The 24,457-nt window shown below is 42.3% G+C and overlaps 2 protein-coding genes across 4 annotated transcripts in view; both read right to left on the minus strand.

Moving 5' to 3' along the window:
• Positions 1-24,457, minus strand: part of UXS1 (UDP-glucuronate decarboxylase 1) — a 117,683-nt gene that overhangs the window by 76,668 nt on the left and 16,558 nt on the right. For 2 of the 3 annotated variants that reach the window (XM_054585853.1, XM_054585836.1), the window contains exons 2-4: positions 9,931-9,958; positions 8,874-8,937; positions 7,710-7,753 (exon numbers count right to left, since the gene is read on the minus strand). In XM_054585853.1, the coding sequence (XP_054441828.1) occupies positions 7,710-7,753; positions 8,874-8,937; positions 9,931-9,958 (136 nt within the window). The remainder of the gene's footprint in view (positions 1-7,709; positions 7,754-8,873; positions 8,938-9,930; positions 9,959-24,457) is intronic. The other variant, XM_054585845.1, reaches the window with a different exon arrangement.
• On the minus strand, positions 14,073-15,780 carry LOC129080414 (elongation factor 1-alpha 1-like). The gene has a single exon (XM_054585824.1). It carries the CDS (start codon positions 15,735-15,737, stop codon positions 14,352-14,354), a length of 1,386 nt encoding a protein of 461 aa, XP_054441799.1. The 5' UTR covers positions 15,738-15,780; the 3' UTR covers positions 14,073-14,351.

The raw sequence follows: 24,457 nt of genomic DNA on the forward strand, positions 1-24,457 counted from the left end.
TTGGCAAAACAATTCCAGCAATATATTAGTAAGATCATATACTATGATCAAGTAGTATTTATTCTGGGGGTGTAAGGTTGATAAAATATCTGCAAATCAATAAATGTGATACACCACATTAAAAAAATGGTAATAAAAACTACATGATCATATCAATAGATGCAGAGAAAGCATTTGATAAAATCCAGCACCTATGTATGATACTCTCAACAAAGTGAAAAGTAGAAGGAACATACCTCAATGTAATAAAGGCCATATATGACCAACTCTTACATGCCATACTCAATGGGCAAAAATGACAAGTGTTTCCCTTCATATCAGGAACAAGACACGGATGTCTGCTTTCACCACTGTTCAACATAGTACTATAAGTATTTGCCATGGCAATGAGGCAAGAAGAAATAAAAGGCAACAATATAAGAAAGGTTGTAAAAGTGTCATTATTTGTAGGTGGCATGATATTGTATATTAAAAACCTTAAAGATTCCACACACACACACACACACACACACACACACACACACACACACACACACACACTAGAATTGATAAATGAATCCAGCAAATTTGCAGGATACAAAATAAAGATCCAGAAATCAGTTGTATTTTTATATATCATTAATGAACTATCAGAATGGCAAACAAAGAAAATAATCCCATTTCTAATTGTATCAAAAAATAAAACATCCAGGAATAAATTTAACCTAAAATACTTGTTCTCAGAAAATTATAAGACTGAAGAAACTAAAGAAGGTACAAATAAGTGCAAGCATGTATCATGTTCGTGGATAAAAAGGAACTAACATCATTGAAACATCCATACTACCCAAAGCAACCTACAGACTCAATATAATTCCAATTATATAATGGAGCCCCGGTACAGCTAGCAGCTGACTTCTCAACAGAAACACTCCAAGCCAGAAGGGAATGGCAAGAAATACTCCAAGTCACGAAAAGCAAAGGCCTGCAACTAAGACTGCTCCACCCAGCAAGACTCTCAATTAAAATGGAAGGTGAAATAAGGAGTTTCCCAGACAAAAGACGGCTAAAAGAATACACCTCCACCAAACCAGCACTGCAAGATATGCTAAAGGGACTGCTTTAAGAAGATACTGAGGATTCCACCATGAGGTCTGAAAGAGATGGGAAAGAAGCTATGCATGAGGAAAGGGTGTAAGGAGAGAACTGATAGAGCTGTGTAGGGACCTGCCTAACCAAGCACGGATTCATGAGATGCTTCCAGCCACACTGGGACTGGGAACGCTGAGTTGCAGATTTCTCCTTCTCTGAAGGATGTGTGCCTCTCTGTACTCCACCATAATCCAGTGTAACATGGCACACGTTTCCTTGAACCCCTACATAGAGGCTGAGAAATGCGCATCCCAGATGCTGAAGGGGGAGAGCAACTGCAAGAGGATGGCGACTGTGAGACCCACAAGGGCACATTCCAGGGGGTTTGGAGACCTTTTTGTGTGGCTGGCTTAAGGGCAGGCTGCCTCCCTGAAATTTCTTTCCTGGCAAAGCAGAAGGCAGCTTCTGCTGCAGGCCTGGATCTCGGAGAGCAGTTTCCCCCTTCTCCCCTCCTCCCCAGACCACAAGAAAGATGAATAGGAAGTTATAAGAAAACAGAGTACGGACTGAGAAGAAAAAAGCAGGATTCAAAAAGAAAGGACAAAGTGCAGAGAAAAACAAAACACAACCAGCTGTTGGAGGAGACACACTGCTGCCCCTCCAGAGATCCAACACCCCCTCCACACACACATCAGCACCTCCAGGTAATTGTTCTCTGTGGCTGTAGGTAACCCAACTTGGACTGGATCCAGTCTCCAATCATCAAGGCATTTTATAGCTGAATATCAAAAAGCCAGACTCCATCCATTTGTGGAGCCACAGGGCAGGTTGTCTGTCCTCTGAGGGCATTTGCCCTTCCCAGTCCACCCCTGTGGATAGTGGATGTCATATGACCGAGATCAGTAAACAGTGTGACGCGTATGGAGGCAGTTAGTATTTGAAGACTCCAATACACATTTCAGGGATGTGAGCCTCTGAAGCATGCTCATCAAGAAGATACACTCCAACACCACAGATTTCAATATTGTTTTTGAAGTCCAACAGCAGAGGGATGGTTAACTAGCAGGAATGACCGGAATGATTTCCCATTGGTGAAAAGCACAGCTGAAATCTGTGGCCGGCTAGAAAGGCCCCATGGGCCCTGCTGCACACATAAGAGTCCCAGTCCCACAAGCCCAGCCCAAGGCTTCGGGGCAGCACTTGATCCTCAAGACATTCACTTGACCCGTGTTCTTCCTCATCCCCATGGCCTCTGTGCCCTGACTGACCTAGAAAGGCAGGTAATCATGCCATAAAAGTGTCGGTCCTCCTCGGAATGAATGTCTCAAGCAAAGAGCTAGCTGGAATGCCAGAAGAGCTGCAACCTTTCCCCAACTCACAAGAATGAACTGTATGATTAGTTTTATATCTGCTTCTTAATAAACACTGGCATGTTTAGAAGAAAAAAAAGAAGATACTGAAAAAGAGTCTATGAATACCCACTTCCTTTCATAGTCACCAATACTTGATATTACCAGTATTTTTAATACTTATTAATCTGATTGTGACAATGCTGTTATTTTAATTGTTCCTTAATGATTTGTTGAAACCAAACCTGTTTTTGTATACTTATTGCCTATTTCTATTATTTTTTTAAAAAGCTTTAAATGAGTTTTTGGTATTCTTTATCCATTTTTTGATTAAATGTTTGTAGAATGTTTGCCCTAGGTAAAAAAAAAGAACTATTAACTCATCTATAGATGTGTTACAAGTACTTTCCTATTCCATTACTTGTCCTTTAACTTTTTTTACATGACTATTACTATATAGTCTGAAATGTTTAATATAGTCAATATTTGGTTTTCATAGCTTCTGGGTTTGAATACTTTACTTAAGGTAAGAAAAATATTGTTTTGTATTTTCTCCTAAAACTCCTTAGATTTTACATATTTATTTTTAACTCATCTGAATATTTGTTGTATAATGTGTGAAATAGGGTTCTACCTTTGTTTTATTTCAAGTAATAGTGGTCCATGCACCTTATATGTTAAATAAGCCTTATTTTCCCCATTGATTTGAAATCTCAATTTAATCATATATTCCACTGTTAGACAGATATATACGTTTGTTTCTCAAATGCTCATTTTATTTCACTGATCTACTTGATTATTTCTGTGCTGGTGTCATGTTTTTATTGCTGAGACTTTATAATGGTTTTAAACTTTATAATAATTTATCATGGGTTTTGACATTTACAAAAAAAAATCAACATTCCCCCACCCCAAAAGAAATAAAAGAGAAAGGAATGGGGAAAGGAGGGGAAGCGGCTAGTCAAAGAACATGTATGAACGACCCATGGCCTTGGACAACGGGATAGGGACTAACTGTGGGAGCAGAGGTGGGGAGTGAGGTGGACAGAGGAGGGCAAAGGGGAAAAAACTCAAGGCAACTGTACTAGAATAAAAATAAAAATGACTTAAAATTTAAACACAGAAAATGACCGCTAGTAGACAATTTTTTTTTTTCACTAACATAAAACCTGTAATGGGATATTTCTATTTTTTTAAGTTTCAATTAAAAATCTCAAATTATGCCAGTCTTATCAAAGGCAGAGATTCTCGCTCGCATTGAGAATTTTACAAGCACTATCATTTCAGCACCAAATCATGGAAAGAATGATTTAAAGCACAAATAACAATCTTTTATTACTAACTGAATCTGTTAAAAATACTAACAACTTTTACTCCAAGTAAGAGTTGAAATTAATAGTTTTCCTGAGTACATATAAACTACCAATTAAGAACAAGAAGAAAATGAATAATAAACACAGTTTGATTGATGAACTTTATCCATCCTTATTGCTCTTTAATCATTTAGTGAAAACAGCAAAATTAAAAGAATTGCTCTCCATTTCTTCCCTTTTATTCTGAGCTTGATAAAAGGCTTGTACAATGCTGACGCACATCATCCAACCCCATCCCAAGAAGAAAAATTACATAAACTTTAATGAACGCTATCATTTTTCTTTTGTTAACTTCTAAAGATCCAACTGTTACTCCAGACACCCAAAGTTTTCCAAATACAGTAAAAAAATAATAAGTTCTAGTGTCTGAAGTTCAATTGTTTAAGAGAGACACAGAATGTTGCAACAAAACCACCAAGACAAAGAGTGAGGGGAAATTTTCTTTGCAATCTGATTTAAATAAAAGTTTCCACTATATTACACATTCTTCCCTCCCAGCCAATTTACCTGGACTCAATTCTGGAAATTTCCTGATGCATTTTGGTCATAAAAGCATATAAATGGATCATCATGACAGATGATAAGACCATAATTTTTTATAGTACTTACATTTGGTACTAGGTTTTATAACCGTTCAACTGTTTCCTTGTTTTGCAAATAATTCTCTTAGACTAATCAATATATATTAGAAACCATCCGGCCACGTAGCAAAAAAAGCTTGGGTAAGGCTTAGAAACTGCAGGAATTTAGATATGCACAGAATTTAGAAAAGAAGTATTTCAACAGACCCAGATCATCTCTCCTTCCAATGTTCTGACTACTTGAGTACTCTACTCAAATGGGAAAAAACAAAAACATTTATGTAGACATTCATTTATATCATCACAGTTTGTAGAAATCAAACTGATGAGGATTATAGAAGAACTTTTAACATAAGACCTTTGGTTAGACTCCAAGAAGACCCCTGAAAAATAAATTTAAATAAATACATAGATAGATAGATAATTTCCCCCTCTGGAGAAAATCCATTGCTTTCATCAATAGTTCTTGATAACTAAACTAAAGAATAACCATCATTCAGAACCACCTGAAATTTGGCTGAAGAAGCCATATCAAGAACAACAGGAGGGATTAAGATGCAGAACAGGCTGGTCCCACACTCACATGTGGCAGATAAACTTAGGAGGGATATTCTGGCTGCAGAGGTCCCTCCTGAGGAGCAAGGAGTCCGAGCCCTGCACCTAGCCACATCCGCCCCCAGCCCACAGTACCAGTGCCAGGAAGAGAAGGCCCCATAACTTCTGGCTATAAAACCCAACAGGCATTGAGGCTGAGGGAGACAGTCCGGGCAGTTCTTACAGAGGCCATGCACGGACTAAATCAGACTCACTCCCTGTAAGCTCCAGCACTGGGGCAGCAGCTTGAAAGGCACCAAGACCATAAGGGGAGAAACTGAATGGTCTAACATATAGGTGAGAGCTGCGGGGACAGCTTTCTCCCACAGAGAACTGCTGGCAGAGGTCACTGTTTCTTTTCTGAGCCCTTCCCCAGAGCCAGCAGGCAGGCCCCATACGTGAGACTTCATCAATCTAACGCTGTAAGCCTGTTTCGTGAGGCCCTGCCCCAGCCAACTTTCAGGCCCACCCAAGCTGTTTCCCATGGCTTTTCCATACAAATGGCTTGTCTTGCATCATGCTTCAGATTTTCCTAAATTCTCTCAAACAAGCAGCCTCTTACCTCAGTGTGCCTTTCACTAAGTGGCCCCAGGCCTGCCACTAGCAGCAACCAGCCTTGGTTTACAGTTTGGCCTCACCTGGGAGCCTCCAAGCCCAGCACAAGTAGCAACCATCTGCAAATCACTTTGTAACACATGCCAGGAAGCCCAAGGCAGAACACAGTCAGTGGGTGATCTTGGTCTGCACCTACTGGGCGGCCCCAGAAGCAGCAACCCAGTGGACAACTTCATACTATGTAGTAGCACCACCCAACTACATCCAAAGGTAACACACTCAAGGGATAGACTCAGCAGGCACCAGATCCCTGCTGAAGTAAGTCCTGCTCTGTGGGGTGAGTCTCTGTATAGCTCATCCTTCACAGTGGTGCCAGCCAGTCCTTGCAGCCAATCGGCCTGGGGTTAAGCCTATCCCATTGGCATGCCAACAGCAATCTAGGCTCAATTACAAGAGAAGAGTGCACACAGTCCACATGGGGGTGGGGAGCAGGTGACAGCAACATACCTGGAGTGCCCAGCTTGGTCAGGTTAACAGGAGTCTGTGCCACTGGACCCTCTACTAATAACATCTACTACATAAGGCCAACTCTACCAAGCCTGGGAGATGTAACAGCTCTACCTAATACATAGAAACAAACATAGGGAGGCTGCTAAAATAAAGAGACAAAAAACCATGTCCCAAATGAAAGAATAGCACCTCCAGAAAAAGAACTCAACAAAATGGAGACAAGCAATCTCCTAAATGCAGAGTTCAAAACAGAGGTAATAAGGATGCTCAATAAACTTACAGGAAGAGGAGATAAACTTAGAGAACTTCAACAGCATAAAAAAGAACATGGAAACCATAAAAAAGAAATAGTCAGAAATGAAGGCTACACTAACTGAAAGGAAGAATAATTTATAGGAAGTCAATTGTAGAGAAAATGAAGCCAAGAATCAAAACAGTGATTTGGAATAAAGGAAGCAAAAAATATCCAATCAGAAAAGCATAAAGAAAAAAGAATCCAAAATAGTGAGGATAGTGTAAAGAGATTCTGGCACAACTTGAAGCGTACTAGCATTCACATCATAGGGGTGATGGAAGAAGAGAGAAAAGCAAGAAACAGAAAACCTATTTGAAAAAATGACAGAAAACTTCCCTAAGCTGGTGAAGGAAATAGGTATGCATGTCCAGGAAACACAGAGAGTTCCAAACAAGATCAACCCAAAGAGACATCCCACACCAAGACATATCATAATTAAAATGCCTAAGGTTAAAGACAAAGAGATAATCTTAAAAGCAGCAAAAGAAAAGCAGTTAGTTATCTACAAGGGAGCTCTCATGACACTGCAAGCTGATTCCTCAACAGAAACACTTCAAGCCAGAGGGGCTGGCAAGAAATATTCAATGTGATGAAAAGCAAGAGCCTACAACCAAGATTACTCTACCCAGCAAAGCTCTCATTTAGAATCAAAGGACAGGTGAAGAGCTTTCCAGACAACAAAAAGCTAATGGAGTTCACCACCACTAAATCCATATTATATGAAATGTTAAAGAGTCTTCTTTAATAAGAAGGAAAAAGATAAAAAATAAGAACAATAAAATAGCAATAAATACGTATCTATCAATAACTGAATCAAAAAAACCCAAAATAAACAAACAAGAACAGAAATCATAGATACAGGGAACATTTTGATGGCTGTCAGGTGGGAGTGGGGACTGGGGAGATGGGGGAAAAAGGTTAAGGGAATAAGAAGTACAAATCTGTTGTTACAGAATAGCCAGTCACACGGGGATGTAAAGTCCAGCGTAGGAAATATAGTCAATAATAGTCTAATAACTACATATGGTGTCAGATGGGTGGTGAGATTTATCAGGAGAATCACTTAGTAAGTTATGTAATGTCTAATCACTGGGGTGTACACCTGAAACTAAGATAATAATGTATGTCAGCTGTAATTGAAAAATAAAGAATGATTTAAAAAAATAGTTCTTAATGACAAAAAAAAAAGGTAAAAACACCAACCCAAATTTTATAGTAAAAACTTAACTGGTCATGGGAAAGTTCTTGTCTTGACAGTGCCTTACATTTCTCATAGAACTGATTATTCAGTTGAGATGAACTTACATAAGATATTAACTTTCTAAGGTCAGTGACTAAGATATAAGCATTTTCCTAAATGCAAAACAAAAAGTATACATACCTTTTTTCCAAATCTCTTATTTTCTCTCTAAGTGGTTCAACAATCTAAAACAAAATAATCAGTATCAGTTGAAAAGCAAAAACAGAGTCCTCCGCCACTTTCACCCCACTTCAATGTTCCAGACAGGCATGACATAAGGCAAAACAAACTTTAATTCTCCTATAATTCCAATTTGAAATTAAGTTATATTATTTCATCACAATTCTAGAATTGAGATGATAAATTGCATATTGGAACTGTTATTCCACAGATGCATGTCTCTGAAAAAAACCTTTTTACTTTCCTACCTTATTATGAACAATATTAAATTTGGTTCAGGCTCAGAGAAATAGGCAGCTCAACACCCCTGTTGTCTTCTCAGGAACTAAAATCCCCTAATGGCTGCCCACAAAGATTTAACATCTTGTTTCTACATTTTATCTCCAGGGGATCAGCTCCAGCACAGAAATGACAGTCTATGAGTCAATCCCCTTCCATGTCTGTTAATACCATGAGAATGGAGAGAACGACAAGAGCAAAAACCCAAAGGCTTCCCCAGGAATCCAGCCAGCATCTGGCTTCAACTCAAAATAAGGAATTCCTCATCTACTCCCAGGCCATTTTACAACAGTCTATCCATATCTACATTTACTTGACTAAAACCTAGGTAATTATTTTTAAAATAGAAGATGTATTATCAACCAGAGGAGCTAGCTTTCAGGGATATAGCTCTGATTTCCCCATCTGCGCCTACGGACACTCCCTGTGTTCTCAGTCCTAGCATCTGAGTTGAGCCTTTTTCCTTTCAGCATCTTCTCAAGTAAGTGGATGCTGGTGCTTGCCTTCATCCCTGGCACAGGTTATCACTTCCCTTTCTCTAAGAAATTCTGGGAAGGCTCAACCAGAAAGTCACAAAGAAGTTTAAATTCATTTTGGCATAAAGGTATAGTTTGTTTTAATAGAGCACACCCTTATAAAATGGACAAAGGTTGACACAGAGATGCATCCACACACAACAAACAGAAAGTCTCCTATTAAATAAGGGATCATTTTTTGAGAGATGGTCTCAAAATCATAGATCAGCATCAAGCTGCTAAAATAAACATATCAGCACAAGCAAAGGAACTAAAGTAGATAAATATAATATATAGAAAAAAACAGAAGCAAAATATGGAAGAGACTAACCTCTTCAATCTTCCTTTCAATTTTTAGTTCACCATTTTCCTGGATAGACCTGTTGAGTAGAAAGCTACAAAACTGAGATCAATTGAAAGGCTTGAGGACTTCAAGAGTTATTTCTGAAGAAATTTCCACAAAACAAACCTATAGCTGTACACCACCTCCCTCTCCTTTCAAACATCAGTCCTGTGTGCCAATTCCCTCCAGAAGGGGGTGCACTAGAGGTAAATAAGACTACCAGGGAGAGGAAATCTCCTAAATCCATCTTACACACTCCCTACTGCCTTAGGGCTGTTTCTATTAAATTAAAATAATCTCACTTTCACATTATACCCAACATGGGATTTCAAAGCAGGAGGTGTGTCTACAGGAGTCCAAGTCTGACTGCTGGGCTTTCCTGGGGATTTAATATAAATGGAGTTTTTCCAAGTAAAAAAACAGAGCTCCTTTAAATGGGATCTAAACACCCCACCTAGCCACACACAGAAGCCTTTGTCAGGAGACACACACAGGCCCCGGTGGCAGGAATCAGCTCAATGAGGCCCCGTCTTGCAAAAGCAACCCAAATTGAAAAGCCTGGTGGGGACGCCGCAACCCTTTTCCCTTACAGCCTTGTGCAGCAGCACGAAACCCAAATTCAATTCAATCACCACAGTCACGACTGCTATTCTTTTAGTTGTACAATACTGCCAAGAAAAACAAAGTGGAGCAAATTTTTCTTTAAATTAAAACGTGCTGACTCCTTTTTTGTGAACATTAACACAAGGATTTCATTTTTTTAAGTGTCTCTCGTACCCTACTGAAACACAAATAATGCACAGTCCAGCCAGAAGCTCCTCGAGACAGACAGGTGGCCTCAGTATCCACATGGGGCCAGGGACTAGCTGCATTCCTCGAGGATATCCACAGAAGAAAAGACACAGCCCAGATGTGTGAATCGTAAAATATTGTTTCATTTTTTAAATTGAATTTAATTAACCCATGACATCAATGGTGTATATGTAACAACTGAAATGTGTCCATAAAATCTCATGACAATATCCAAATTATTAAAAATAATTACCTCATATTAACGAAGTTGCCCCAAACAGCTGTAAGGAAAAGAAGAAAAAGTCAATATTTAAGTTTGACATTCAAGGATTTCAATTAATACAATTTTAATTATTAACCAATGTTTTAAAGTTCACTAAGAAAACTAAATTATAGCTCATGAAGAAAATAAAATGCACACTTAAAATGTTAAGTCCTACTAAAAAAAAAATAAGTGAAGATGATCATATATAACCCTCTAATTTTGGAATATCAACATCTCTTTCGAGGTGTGGCATTCAACTTCACATGTGTTTTAACAGTATGTCCCCAACCTTTGTTTGAGGAAGAGCCAGTCACAAGGATCAAAGACCTGTGTGCCTAGAATAGATCCAAGGATTCATCCAACTACTTCCTTTAAGTGTTGATGAAACCAAAATCTAGAGAAGTTAAAAAAAAAAAAAAATGGCCTGATGTTGTGGCTTAACTTCAACTAGAAATCCATCTGTCCTTTCTCAGCACCTATCCCATCTCCCTTATGTTACAGTGTCTTCTCTCTTGGTCTGCCTCCTTGATGACAGACACCTGCAAGGCAGGTTATCATGTCTACAGATGGCATTCAGGAAATGTGCATAAATCACTGGGCTGCAACAGCAAAATTTTACCACAGATGACTTTGAAAACAGAATACTGGACCACGAACAACCACTTCAAGTTACCGAACAGAGGATTATGTCATACAGAAACCTTCACCACGAATGAGTGGTCCTAAGGTTTTGTACACACCCAGCCCTGTGTGGTCACTTCCCAAATGCTGAACTCCTCCCAGTGGCCAGGTACTCTTAGGTGTTTCTAGGTGCCGGGGAAATAAGGAGAACAAATGACAAACATCCTCCCCATCGCAAGGCTGGCGATTATGTGAACTTGGGAAAGCCTTGAGGTTAGAGCTACTCCTAGGCATCTTCTCACTGCTAACCTCTGGGATATAGTAGGGCTGTAATGAATGTTTACTGAATAGAACTGTGTCCAAAACCACACCCCACCAGCAAGAAATTCCCACTGTTAAGAAGAGATATGTTGTCAATTCCATAAAATCACATCCTTCTTGAAATAAAGGAGGAAAGTATGATAGAAAAGAGATTAACAAAATAACCACATAACGTGGCAAGTGAGTGAGAAATGGGAGTAATTAAAATAAATCTGTATTATATTCATTATTCATCAAAAAAGCAGAAAGTGTTTATACCCATAAATCATGTAATTTTCTTTTGAGTATTATCTTCAGGCCATAAGCATAACTACAGGAAAGCCACCTTCACAAATCATGGCCTTATTTATAATTAAAGAAAAAAAGACAGTGGGATAAGTCAAAATATCTGACAATCAGGATGCTGCTATCTAAATGATGATATGGCCATTCAATTAAATCAGAAACCCGCTAAATATGACTATGAAACTATGATGTAACATGAGAATGCAGTTACAACAGTTCCAGAGGGGAAAAAAATATATGCAGTATGACTTGCTACTAAAAAATACATAGAAATAGACCATGTGAAAATGCTAAAACACAGTTTATATGGTGACACAAGTACTTGCTTATTTGTCCCTGGATTTATGTGCTTACCTCACCTTTTAAAAGTAGAGAAAGGATTTTTAAACCCGTACTAAAAAAAATCCCATTCTCTTCCTAGACAACTTGTGAACAGGTCTGTCAGTCCTCAGCTCACATGGCAGGTGATGTCACCACCAAAACAAAGCCCCAAGATCAGTGACCAGGCAGGAGCAGCCAAACCCTATGGGTATTTAATTTACTGTGTCTATCTCAAACATATTGTCTGATTCTGTCTTGTCAAAATATACTAGGAGGCAGTCCCTGTCTTTCCATGCTATGGAATGTGCACGAGAGGATAATCCATTCCATAAGGTGAATGCGTACCTTCCGACAACCTATTCAAATTATTCTGTCATTTTTAGTTTATTCACTTTTTCCTTTTTAACCTTTTCTCAAGTCTGTTTAAAATGTCTATTTCAGAGACATTTCTCAATTCTTCTACCATCACTTAGACCACTTCAGAGAATAAAGTCTGCCTCCACTTCTGGACACCTTATCCTTCATGGAAGTAAAGACACCAGGTCTCCCAAGTTCTCCCCCATCTCCCACTGGTCCTGTTGAAGGATCTCTCTCCGTCAGTGAAATGGGGCCCTGGGACCTGCTTTGGAGCCCTGGGACCAGCCCCAGGAATGAAGCCCAGAGCCACCACTGTATTACCCATTAAAAACAGATAATAATGGGTATAAGAAGACAATGCCCAAATTTAGTTCTGCGGCTTAGCCCTCTTCAGTTAGCCTCGGCACCTAGAAACGCACCCTCCTCCTAGCAGCCTGCTCCTTCCAGTGGACCCCAAAGCCTCCTGAGCCTCTTCTCCTCCCCACCAACCAGGCCTTCACAGCAGCCCCTCCTAGGAAGGCTCCTTCTCAAGACTCTCCACCTTCCCTAAACCACTCACCACCCCAACCCTTCAGCTCTGTCTGCAGGTGGTCTCCTGCCTAGTCCACAAGTGCACTCACATGTCACCTGAGCACTCAACCTCCCTCCCCGCTCCATGGGACACTGGGGCCCCTCTTGTTGCCACTTCTTTTTTAATTGGTAGTTTACAGGTGGTCTTCCCGCAAGATCCGGTGTTTCCTTATTCACATGTGTAACACCAAGCACTTGAGGGCCAGGCACCAAAATCAGGTGAACAGAGATCAAAAAAATGTTTTCACTTTCTTCATTTACCCCTTGCTTAGTACTTTTTGTCTTCAGAAGTGTTGTTACCAATTAATCTTCAAAATGTTTTTACATCAAGTGCTTTGGCTTCCTTTTAAACTCTCAAAAGCTCCCCCTGCATTGCTTTGGTGAGTGAAAGGACTCAGCACCCAGCACAGACAAGGCAGGAAAAGACGCTCATTACTGCACACTCATTTCAAGGCAGAGACATAAGTGATTTCCCACAATTAGGAGCATCGATCTTGCGTTTTGTGTAAACTAGCCTGGAATGTTGCAAGTTAAACACTATCTAAAAATAACGCTGCTTTTAAAATGCTGCAACCTGCTTACATTAATGTGATCCACCTTACAGTGTCTCAAAATGAACTACTAATAGATTCACACAATAAATATTGGAATGAAACTGAACAAAATTAAATCTATTATGTATAGTATAAGGACTATATATTAAGGAAAGTAGAAAAGAAAAAAGATAATAATTCAGCATTATTGACAACAAATTCCCTTACATAGCTTTCAAGATATTTTAAATTATTCTCATTTTAATATAAATTTTAAAAATACACTGTGCAAACTGAGGCACACTGGTTCTACATTTCTCATTATGTCTGTATCTAGACATTGTGCTATGCTAGGAAACCTAGATCAAGAAAATCTATTACACAGAAATTTTCATGTAGGGCAAAAAATTGACTTATTTTAAAGGCATGATTAAAACTGAGCATCCTTTTCCAATAAAGAAAAAATTAAAGGGTTAACTAAACACTTTTGTTTGTATTATTCTTAGTTTCTTAAATATTAATCAGCTACTGCTTGAGATAAATCCTTTTAGAACACACTTCCTTTCACACTGAAGTCTATGGGTCTCAGTGGATTCATGGAGGAGTTTCAGACATAGAGGGCTGGCGAGGCAGGGAGAGGATCCCTGAAAGTCCAGGCAAAGCCCTGGTCCATAGCCTTCAAAAATCCTCCAAAGAGTTCCAAGACCCCAAACAAATGAAGACCCAACAATTTGTAGTCTATAAAAGCTTGGAATTTTAGGAGGCATATTAGTTTTAGAGAGGGGATAGATTCCTCCTATGTTAGGCAACAAAGAAAGTACACTCGTACTGCCCTGTGTTAAGTGCGGTTATTATAACACTGGGTCAGACAAATCACCATTTTTATTTCCAGTATGCACAAGTGAAATCAGTACAATATGCTTTAGCATGTTTTTATTGAGCATTCTGATCACTGCTTTCACCTGGAAAGCACATGCACTTTTACCCTTAACACAGGAATAAGTGTGAATTAAGGAAACCACTCTCCTGCCTCTCTATATGAGCACACATCTACTAAGTGCGTAAGGCAAGCCTGCAGGTAAGCACACTGGGGGCTCACCATCTCCCCCCGCCCCCATTAAACTGTTTTAATGGGTCTCAAAATTCTGTGACAGATTTTGGTCAAGTTGTTTCCATTAAAAAGTACTGATTTTAAAAACTAATAACTTAAAAACTGCCACACAAAAAAAAAACCAAATGGTCCACAAAACATTCTCCTTTCCTTCTGAAGGTTTTACAATGCATTGTAATCATTAACCAGTCCTTTACTATTAATCTTAAGTGGCCAATTGAGACAAACAGTTCTGAGACCGTTCTTCTACCACTGATTAAGACTGGGGTGGGAGGTGTTAGGGATAATATTCATTTAGCCTTCTGAGCTTTCTGGGCAGACTTGGTGACTTTGCCAGCTCCAGCTGCCTTCTTGTCCACTGCTTTGATGACACCAACAGCAACTGTCTGTCTCATGTCACGAACGGCAAAGCGGCCCAGAGGGGGATAGTCAGAGAAGCTTTCAACACACATGGGCTTGCCAGGAACCATATCAACGATGGCAGCATCACCAGATTTCAAAAACTTCGGGCCCTCTTCCAGCTTTTTCCCAGAACGACGATCAATCTTCTTCAGCTCAGCAAATTTGCAAGCAATGTGTGCTGTGTGACAATCCAGAACAGGTGCATAACCAGCACTGATTTGGCCAGGATGGTTGAAGATAATCACCTGAGCTGTGAAGCCAGCTGTTTCCATTGGTGGGTCATTTTTGCTGTCACCAGCCACATTGCCACAACGAACATCTTTGACAGACACGTTCTTGACATTGGAGCCCACACTGTCCCCAGGAAGAGCTTCACTCAAAGCTTCATGGTGCATTTCAACAGATTTGACTTCAGTTGTAACACTGACTGGAGCAAAGGTGACCACCATGCCAGGTTTGAGAACACCAGTCTCCACTCGGCCCACAGGGACAGTAACAATACCACCAATTTTGTAGATGTCCTGGAGGGGCAGACTCAGGGGCTTGTCAGTTGGACGAGTTGGTGGCAGGATGCAATCCAGAGCTTCAAGCAGCGTGGTTCCACTGGCACTGCCATCTTTACGGGTGACTTTCCATCCCTTGAACCAAGGCATGTTAGCACTTGGCTCCAGCATGTTGTCGCCATTCCAACCAGAAATTGGCACAAATGCTACTGTGTCAGGGTTGTAGCCAATTTTCTTAATGTAGGTGCTGACTTCTTTAACAATTTCCTCATATCTCTTCTGGCTGTAGGGAGGCTCAGTGGAATCCATTTTGTTAACACCAACAATCAGCTGTTTCACACCCAGTGTGTAAGCCAGAAGGGCATGCTCACGGGTCTGCCCATTCCTGGAGATCCCTGCTTCAAACTCACCAATGCCAGCAGCAACAATCAGGAAAGCACAATCAGCCTGAGATGTGCCTGTAATCATGTTTTTGATAAAGTCTCTGTGTCCTGGGGCATCAATGATGGTCACGTAATACTTGCTGGTTTCGAATTTCCATAGGGAGATATCAATGGTGATACCACGCTCACATTCAGCTTTCAGTTTATCCAAGACCCAGGCATACTTGAAGGAGCCCTTCCCCATCTCAGCGGCCTCCTTCTCAAATTTTTCGATGGTTCTCTTGTCGATCCCACCACATTTGTAGATCAGATGGCCAGTAGTGGTAGACTTGCCGGAATCTATGTGTCCAATGATGACAATGTTGATGTGAGTCTTTTCCTTTCCCATTTTGGCTTTGATTTAGTGGTGGTTTTCTCGACACCTGTGTTCTGGCAGCAAACCCATTGCGAAAGAGCGGGGCTCACCATCTTAACATAATGACATACAGAAACCATGGAGGACTCGGGACTTGCCTTCTTTTTTCAATGTTTCCTAAAATCCTCCCTCACTCATCCACCAGCCAGTCAGCCAATAAGGTTGGTGCCTACGGATGCACAAAGGGGTATGATCCTGTGCACAGAACTTTATGCATCAGGTAAGCATGTGCATGGGATGTACAGGAGGACCCCAAGAGCAGTGGGCCAGAAAAGGTGGTCCCTAAAGGAAGCAAGGCCCAGGTGACAAGAAACAATAGGGGTCCACGTTGGCCTACAGGGGAGAAACAGCTTGAGCCCACTGTGCCAGAAAAGGTGGAACACCGGCCACCAGTAAGACACTGGGGAACTTACCCAGATCACAGAGACTCAAGCCCTTCAGGACGGGCCAGAGAGAAATGGCATGCCCCAACAGCAGGAACAGAGGGCAGCCACTGACATAAATGCAGGTCCCTTTTTAAAAATGGAAACATTTATTTACTGAGTCACTGCTAGGAACTGAACTACCAGTGACGTGTTACAGCAAAGGCTCCCAATCCCTAGTGGCCTTTAGCTGTAAAAGGCTCTCAGGAGCTAACAATGACAAGAATGGGCTCCGGGTGGAGCAGTGGAGGTCTGCATTCTCCAGTCTCAAATGATAAAATCCAGGCTTCCCAGAACGTGCGAGGTCTTCTGTGGTCTTCAGACCTCCTCATTCAGAACCTCATGACAGGGGCCAGGATATCTGTATTTTTTAAGCATCCCACGTGACTCTGATCCTCAAAGGAGCTAGTGACTAGTCACAGCCACACCTCAACCTGTTACCTGCCTCTCTGTTCTTACAGTCCAGGCTCAAGCCACTCGGGTACCATGTAATTTCTCTAATTTGCCAAGCCTGTTCCTGCCTCAGGGCCTTTGCCCTTCTCCCAAATGCCTCCTCACTGTCCCCTCTCAGTTCATTCATGCCTCAGCTCAAAGGTTACCTTACCAAAAAGCTCTTTTGACCAATCCATCATAATAAACCCACCACCACCATCGCCCTCTCCTCCCTCCCTACCCACACGTAACTTGCTTTTTCTTCACAGCACTTATTGCCAGATAACATCTATATATCAATTCATCTGTGAATCTGTTTCTTGTCTGATCCCCTTCAACAAAATCTGGGCTCCAAATGGCAAAGATTTTCTGTTCTGTTCACTGCTATTATCTGTGGTACTGACATGTGTGCATATAACATATACTCATTAAATACTTGCAGAAAGAAAGAATTAATTAATTAATTAAATGCTCTCCCAAACTGGTAATTCCTGCTCTAGGACAGGAGTCAACAGACATTTTCTGTAAAGGAACAGACCATAAATATTTTAGGCTTTGCAGGCCATGTGATGTCCGAAGCAACTGAACTCCACCACTGTGGAGCAGCCCCAGATAATTCGTGAACACGTGGCTGTGCTCCCACAACTTTATTGAAGGACACCTAAAATCGAATTTCATGTTATAAAGTAGCATTCTTTTTTTTTTTTTGTCTTTTCTTCAATTATTCAAAAATTGTCACAACTATCTTAGCTCAAGAGTGGGCTGGATTTGGCCATGGGTCAGTTTACCTGTCCCTGCTTGCTCAAAGAGATACCAGAGTAACTAGGTGCAATTCTCTTGTCCTTGAGGGGAAAGCAGCCACCAGCCACCTATACATAATACACACCAGGAGATTAAACTAGTCCTTGGGAGCACAGAGGAGGAGGCAGGTCACTGAACTGTGAGGATACGCAGGGACATCTACTGGACTTGAAAGAAAATGCTCTTGGAAGGAAAGAGTGGGGGAGGGCAAGGCTAGCAGAGGGACCCTGGGGAGGGGATGGAGAAGACAGAGGGGACCAGGAGTCCGCAGGGTCAAGTTGGATGAAGGTTTTCTTACAAGCTCCCCAAGGAATTCTGTTCTGAGCCAAATATGAATACCACTGTTCTGCCCTTTGTAGCATTCTAAGACACCTAGTTAATGGACACCAGCAAGCATTCAGAGTGTGAAAACTGGCCGCCTGTGTTTTAGTGTAACAAGAAGAAGGGGCAGAAGAGCAAGGGAAAAGCTGGGTTGAAGTCAAAAATGAAGGTGACAGAGCTGGCAGGTCTTGGAAGTGAGTGGTGTATCAGGGGGTGATGAGAGGTCAGGGTTGGGTGGTGACACGGTAATGTCAGGAAATAAGAACACCAGAGATGAAGGATGGCTGGGGGAGAAATAATGGACTGGGAAAAGCACATTCTGGGTTCAAGGCAGCCTACAGCGATACAGGCAAAAGATGTCGAACAGGCTAGTAGAAACAGAGGCCTTAGAAAGCCAGCACCAGCCCGAGGTGCAGGTAGGGGACCACTGAGGCTGGCATGGTGAAGGTTCATTAACACAGGGCGCTGACTGCTGCATCCAGCTGGACAGAGGCCATAGCCCTGGGGGAAATCTCATGACAAGGCCAAGGCATGGGTTCAGAAGTGCAGCAATGCCAGTCTCCATGTGGGCCTTTCACCCTTGCTGTTTCTAATCACAAGGCCATGTTATTACCTTTATTTCACAGCCAAAGATGGCAGAAAAGACTTGCTCAGGGTCACCCACACCATTTGCAAATGTGAGGCCTCATTATTTCAAGGCCTGTGTGACCTCTCCAGGACTCCAAAGTCATCACCATCTCCAAAAAGAAAAGGCATCTTGTTATTTCTTTTCCAAACTTGTTCTCTAAACTAACTCCCTCCCCCCAGGTTCCCAGGGTATGACATGTATTCAAACTCAAACTAAGTACTATTAACCTCATGAAATCCTTGGGGTGGGGGCAGCGACGAAGCCTATTTGAACTTTGAAGATGCTCCCGATTTCAGGAGAGTGAATAGCAATTCCAACCTTTCACCTGCTCAGGTCAAGAACACTTTCATTTAGGAAAGTATTCAAAATAGAAACCCTGAGCAAATGAGCACACACAGGGCCCCTTGAAAGGTCCAGTAATGCTAGAGTGTAACATTGCTGCGCTCATTCTGCTGTGACTGTTTATTGTTCCTCTCGAGATTTTCTGAACGTGTGTTAATTGAAACAAAAGGCTTCCTCTATGCTATGATTACTCTGTCTGCCAAGTACTCATGGCAAACTGTACAGCATCACTGCGTTTTTTACACAAAGGCAGACCTACATGGTGGCACTTTCTAACCTGTCCAAAAATTCTTTGACATGCCTCCTATGAAGAGGTGGGGTCTCTGTGTCCTCCCCTTGAATCTGGAGGACTTATAACTGTTTCTACTATACGGGAGAACAGAAGTGACACTCTGTGACCTTTGGAACTGATCATAAGCAGCAGGCACATCCACCTCATTGTCGCTAAAACAATGGTTCTTGGAACCCTGGGCTGCCGCGGAAGCCTGACCACCTCGAGGCGGGATAGGTGACCTGCAGGCACTCTAGTAGTCGGTCCAAGCCCAGCCCATCCTCAGGAGCCAGACTTGCCATGAAGAAACCACCTGAAGAGGATCCTCCAGGCCCACCTGTTTAGAGACTTCTCAACTGAAGTCCCAGATATCTGGAAACAGACAGCAGCCACCCTCACTTCAAATTCCTGACCCAGAGAACCTGTAAGCATTATAAAATGCTTACCGTTTTATACTACCAAGTTTTGAAGAGGCTGGTTAAACAGCAAGCTTAACCAAAACCAAAACAGTCATGTACGTCCTTACCCCTTTAATGCACTGATGTTCAGATGTGCCAGTGGTAGCCCTCAAATTAACCTAGGATGCGGGGCTAGATTCCTCCCCATCCAGCGTGTTCCCTACCAAGTGCATGTGCGCCCTCCTCTCATCAAAGGCACCACTGTGCACAGACTCACCACCTGGGTAAAAAAGGTGGGTCATATTCTTGAGGAAACACTACCACCCCAATCACCCAGGCTACTTGCCTGCATCTGAACAAAACATTCAATACCCCTAAGAAAGGTGCACCCTCGCTTACTTCTGATGAACACTGGCAATTCTAGAACTGCAACAGAACAAATATTGGACTCACCTGGATAAACTTTTAGGCAGTACAACTGCAATGTTTTTCAAAGCAGGTAAGGATATGCATTATTCTGATAGTAAGAAAAGCATTATTAGCTGTTGAAATGGATCAGAAAGGTCAAATTAGAAGGTATTATTGTTTTTAATATCTTCAAATAAGAAAGGGAGAAGTGCAGAACGAGGGGGCTTCAGTCTCCAGTTCCCATTACAAGAATGAGGTGCTGATGGGCAGGCAGCACGATCCACCAAAGAGCAGCTGTCACTGAAGGGGAATCACTGTCTGCTCCCTAAACTGAAGAAGTGCAGCCGGCCAGGCCTATGTTTGCCTCAGTGGGATACAAGATGAGAACTGTCCCAGAGAAACAGGTGATCTAGGATGTCTGAGCAGGCACCAGTAAAGGGCACCAGCTTCTTGTACCTCCCTGCTACACCAGCCCTGTTCCAGGCCCTCCCCAAATCCACACCCCGAGGATGAGCCCCAGGAGCCGACAGGACAGCAGTCTTTTCAATTTCCTGCCCTCCAATCCCCTGCAGTCCCTGCTGCCAGATCCCAAACTTCAGCTTTAAAACACTTTTAAGTGACTCACACGGTCACACAGGTTTACCTAATAAAATCACATAGACATTCCCATGGGAAATTTTCTGTCCCAAGACGTTCCTCTTTTTATAAAGTGGTTAAAAATGCATGGAACTGTGGAATTTGTAGATGACATCTGGTCCTTTTAAAAAAGTCTTTACATGTAAAAATGTCAACATTAAGTGAGAAGGGAACTTAAAATACACATATAATCAATTTTTTGCTTTTTGAAACTATGTGCATGTTTAAAACCACATGCATGTGGTTTTAGAAGAAAGTCTAAGAGACATGAGGCATAACCTTTCTACATTTTTGTATTATTTTAGTGTTAACAACTCACAGGAAGAAAGTCTGAAGTACAGTTTTGAGATCCGTGAGGACACTGATTTTGTTTGGTGCAGTCCAGAGAGGTCAGCACCATGGTCTGCAGAACACACGGACCTACTAAACCCCCCAAACCAGTGAGGTGGAAAAGTCCAGAGGAATCCTCAACATTTGCTCAGCTGCCATCTCAAGAAAACCCACCACTCTGTTTTCAAAGCCTGGGTATGAGAAACTGCATTCCTCAGGGACGTCAGTAGGTAGGTAGGGCAGATGGTTGTTCAAACCAGAGCTACAAAGCGTGTCCCTGGAGCACTGGTGGCAGCAGCACCTGGGAACATGTAGCATATGCAGATTCTCAGGCCCCACCAGGGCTCCTGAATCAGAACCTTTGGGGTGGGGCCCAGCCCTTTGGATTTTTACAAGTTCTCCAGCTGAGGCAGATTGACCTACCACATGAATGAGATCCTCTGCATACACAGCCCACCTTTGTTCCTCCCTTTTTCCAATCCTCCTAAAACACACCGTGTTTTGTTAAAAACAATGTCAAAATAAGCCCTCTCTGTACACTCTCCCCAGTAGGCACAATTGAAGATTTCCCCTTTCTCTCTGTGCTGCCCTCCTCTTCCTTCCCAGGCAGCTGAGAGACCACTATGATTCTTCCTTCAATGTGTCCCTTCAGTGCCTGTCCTCCTCCATCCCTGGGGTAGCCCCTCGTCCAGGCTCGGGCCACTGCATGACCCAGCCACCTCCACTTCTGTCCTCCCATCCCTGCCATCTCCACGTGGCACTACTCCCTCCCCACTGAGGATTTGTCCTGGAAGCCTGGAAAATTGTCCTCATCATTTTCCTGATCAAGATTCCCAAGTTCTCCAAACTATTTTGATGGCCCACTCAAGCTATCAAAAAATCTTGTACATGCACCCCATGCATATGTGCATGATCCACTGTTTATGTTCATTATAAAACAAAGGCAGAAAATGTAAAAGGTTAAACTGTGTGTGTGTGTGTGTGTGTGTACACATTCACACAAGTTCTGGAATATATATACATACATATATATATATATATGGGTCCCACGGGTACATTCTCCCCCCCACCCCAACCCCACCCCACCTGCTTCTCTTCCTCCATCACCTGCAGTAAGCTGGCAGCACAGTTCTGAGCACACCCATCCCTCCCCGGCCTTGCCAACCCATTGAATGCCTTGGGGCTTCTTGTATCCTATTTTTGTGCTTCCTGATTATGAAATAAACTCCAGCTGACCATAGAGGGTCCCATCTCTAATAGAAAGCATGGCGGCACAGATATAAGGCTTGCTCAGCCCTGGATCCCTATGAGATGAACTGGGCACACTTAGGAGCAGGGATCCCGTGTTCCATGTGTCTGCACAGCAAATCCCTGGCACCACCATGGGAACCAACCTTCTCTCCTCCTAAGGGTGCCTAGTGCTCCCTCCCTCAGCTCCCCCGGGCACCAGGCCCAGGGGAGTGACCTCTCCACATACAGGACAATCCCAGGGCTCCCCTATCCTTCCTGCTGCTCCTTTAGCCTCATCTCAGATGACTCACTGCTCTCCATGGTCTTCCCCTCCTCCAAACACTGAACCTCACCTGATGCCTGAGTGTACCTCCCATGATCCATCTTCAAACCCTGGCTGTGTTCCTCCTCTTTTCACAGAGGCCCTTCCCCTCCTCATCTCTCCCAGTCAGCTAGCTCCGTTCTGTCACCTGCGTGGGCCTTGCCATCCCTCTGTGCCCTCTCTGACCCTTCCTCAGCATCACTGCGCAGCCTCCACCTGCTTCTGTCTCTGCCTCCACACCAAGGTCAGGGTCCCTGTCCCATTTATTCTGCATCTACTCTGCAAAATAAACATGGTCACAGAATGAAAATCACAATTAAACCTCCCCACAACTGACCTTGGGAACCCAAGACAGTCTTCAAGGTAAAGCTTTAAAATTCTAAACATTGAGTTATATCCTTAAGGAGTTTCACTCTTATTCAAGAAGCCATAAGAACAACAGTCTGAAGAAAATACACTTTCCCACTGGAGGCCCTCACCTAGGCAGAACCGACCTCTCATTTGGACATGGAATGAAAACCATCTACCACTGAGTTCTATGCAACCAGTTGTATGAATGAGGTAGATCTCTGCATTCAAAGACTGTCTCCATATACGAAGTAAAAAAGCAAATCACAAAACAACGGTATAAAACCATTTACTTTTAAAAAGGACCAAAATACATAATACTTAATAAACACATAATGCAAAGGAAGTTATAGTATCTAGATGGCTCATACCTACAGACTAGTGTCTACCAGCAGCTGATGGGGAGAGAAACAGGGTTCGCTAGAAGGCAGAAGAGAAGGGACAGGGAACTTCCAAATGCTTCCATATTGTTTGGATGTTGAAATTATGAATTACAACTAAGCTCCCAAAAGACATAAAATTTCAATACCCATTGCCCCTTACTATCCAAACTGAAAACCTTGGCTTTCAGCTTTTTCAGCTCCACTCAGTACACACTCAGAGGTAACAATCCTATGGAAAGCAAGCTACCTGTGCAACCTACCTTACACAAATAACAATTATGAGACTGGGTCTTACAGCTGGTATTAAAAGACATTCTGTCCTCAAACCTTCACCTGAGAAAATCATGCCTGTTTCCTCCCAGCAGGATACCAATAAATTTGTAAACAGATTCCACTCAAAGATATTCTCAAGATTTTAGTGCTCAGTATTACTATTTAGCAAATATTCAAAAGGCTCTTAATCTGAAATACTGAACAGCAGCATCAAATTTGGAGACAAACAAGATAGAGAAATCCTGAGCTCCAGAACGCAAACATGCACTTTCAGTCTTCAGCTTCCTGTATTAGAGACATACACAAATGACAAGAGGAATACTCTCCTTTCTCCCTTCCCCTCCATGCCTGCAATTTCACAAATATCAACAGAGGCCGGTCTGATACAGTAGAAAAAGTTGCTATGTTAGTCCTTTTGCATTTTTTCACTTAAACACACAGAGACTCAACCTAAGGAAATATAGCAATATTTCCTGCCAAAGAAATGACTGCATCTCCTAGTTTTCTGATGAAAAGAACAGATTCATGAAAGAAAAAGAACCACCAAATCCATTCCCAGACGTTCCCAGCATCAAAGAGGGCTGCTGCCCAGAGGAGAGATGAAAACGGGGACTTCGCCCCTGCAACTCAGACCTCACTGCACAAGGACAGAGTGACAGTGACACCGCGTGTGAGCACAAGGCAGAGGCAGTGCGCTTCCAGCCCCAACACTGAGCAGGCCACACAAACATTTGCTGCTGCCCAGTCAATGAATTTGCTGGAAGCTGCCGAAAGCCACAGCTCTGCTGCGAACACTTCCTTTTCAGCGAATTCCAATGAACACCACAGACTCAGTCTGATAATGGTGGATGAATCTATTTTTAGAATGTCTACAGCAAAGCAAGCCAGGAAAAAAAAGTTTAAAAACTAAAAATAACCCTAGCTAAGAAGAAAAAGTAAATCCAGGCTCCTCACCACAACTTCCACTCTTTTTTGCCTGTTTTTTTTAATTAATTTATTGTTGACACTATTACAGAGGTCACCATTTCCCCCGCTTTGCCTGCCTCCACCCATCTCTCACCGCCCTCCTTCCCTCCAGTAGTCCCCACACTGTTGTCTGTGTCTGGGGTTACGCGCATATGTTTTTTGGCTAATCCCTTCACCTTCTT

This window comes from Pteronotus mesoamericanus, unplaced genomic scaffold (assembly GCF_021234165.1).
Source record: "Pteronotus mesoamericanus isolate MK-2021 breed Mesoamerican mustached bat unplaced genomic scaffold, CSHL_Meso_final contig_121, whole genome shotgun sequence".
NCBI lineage: Eukaryota > Metazoa > Chordata > Mammalia > Chiroptera > Mormoopidae > Pteronotus > Pteronotus mesoamericanus.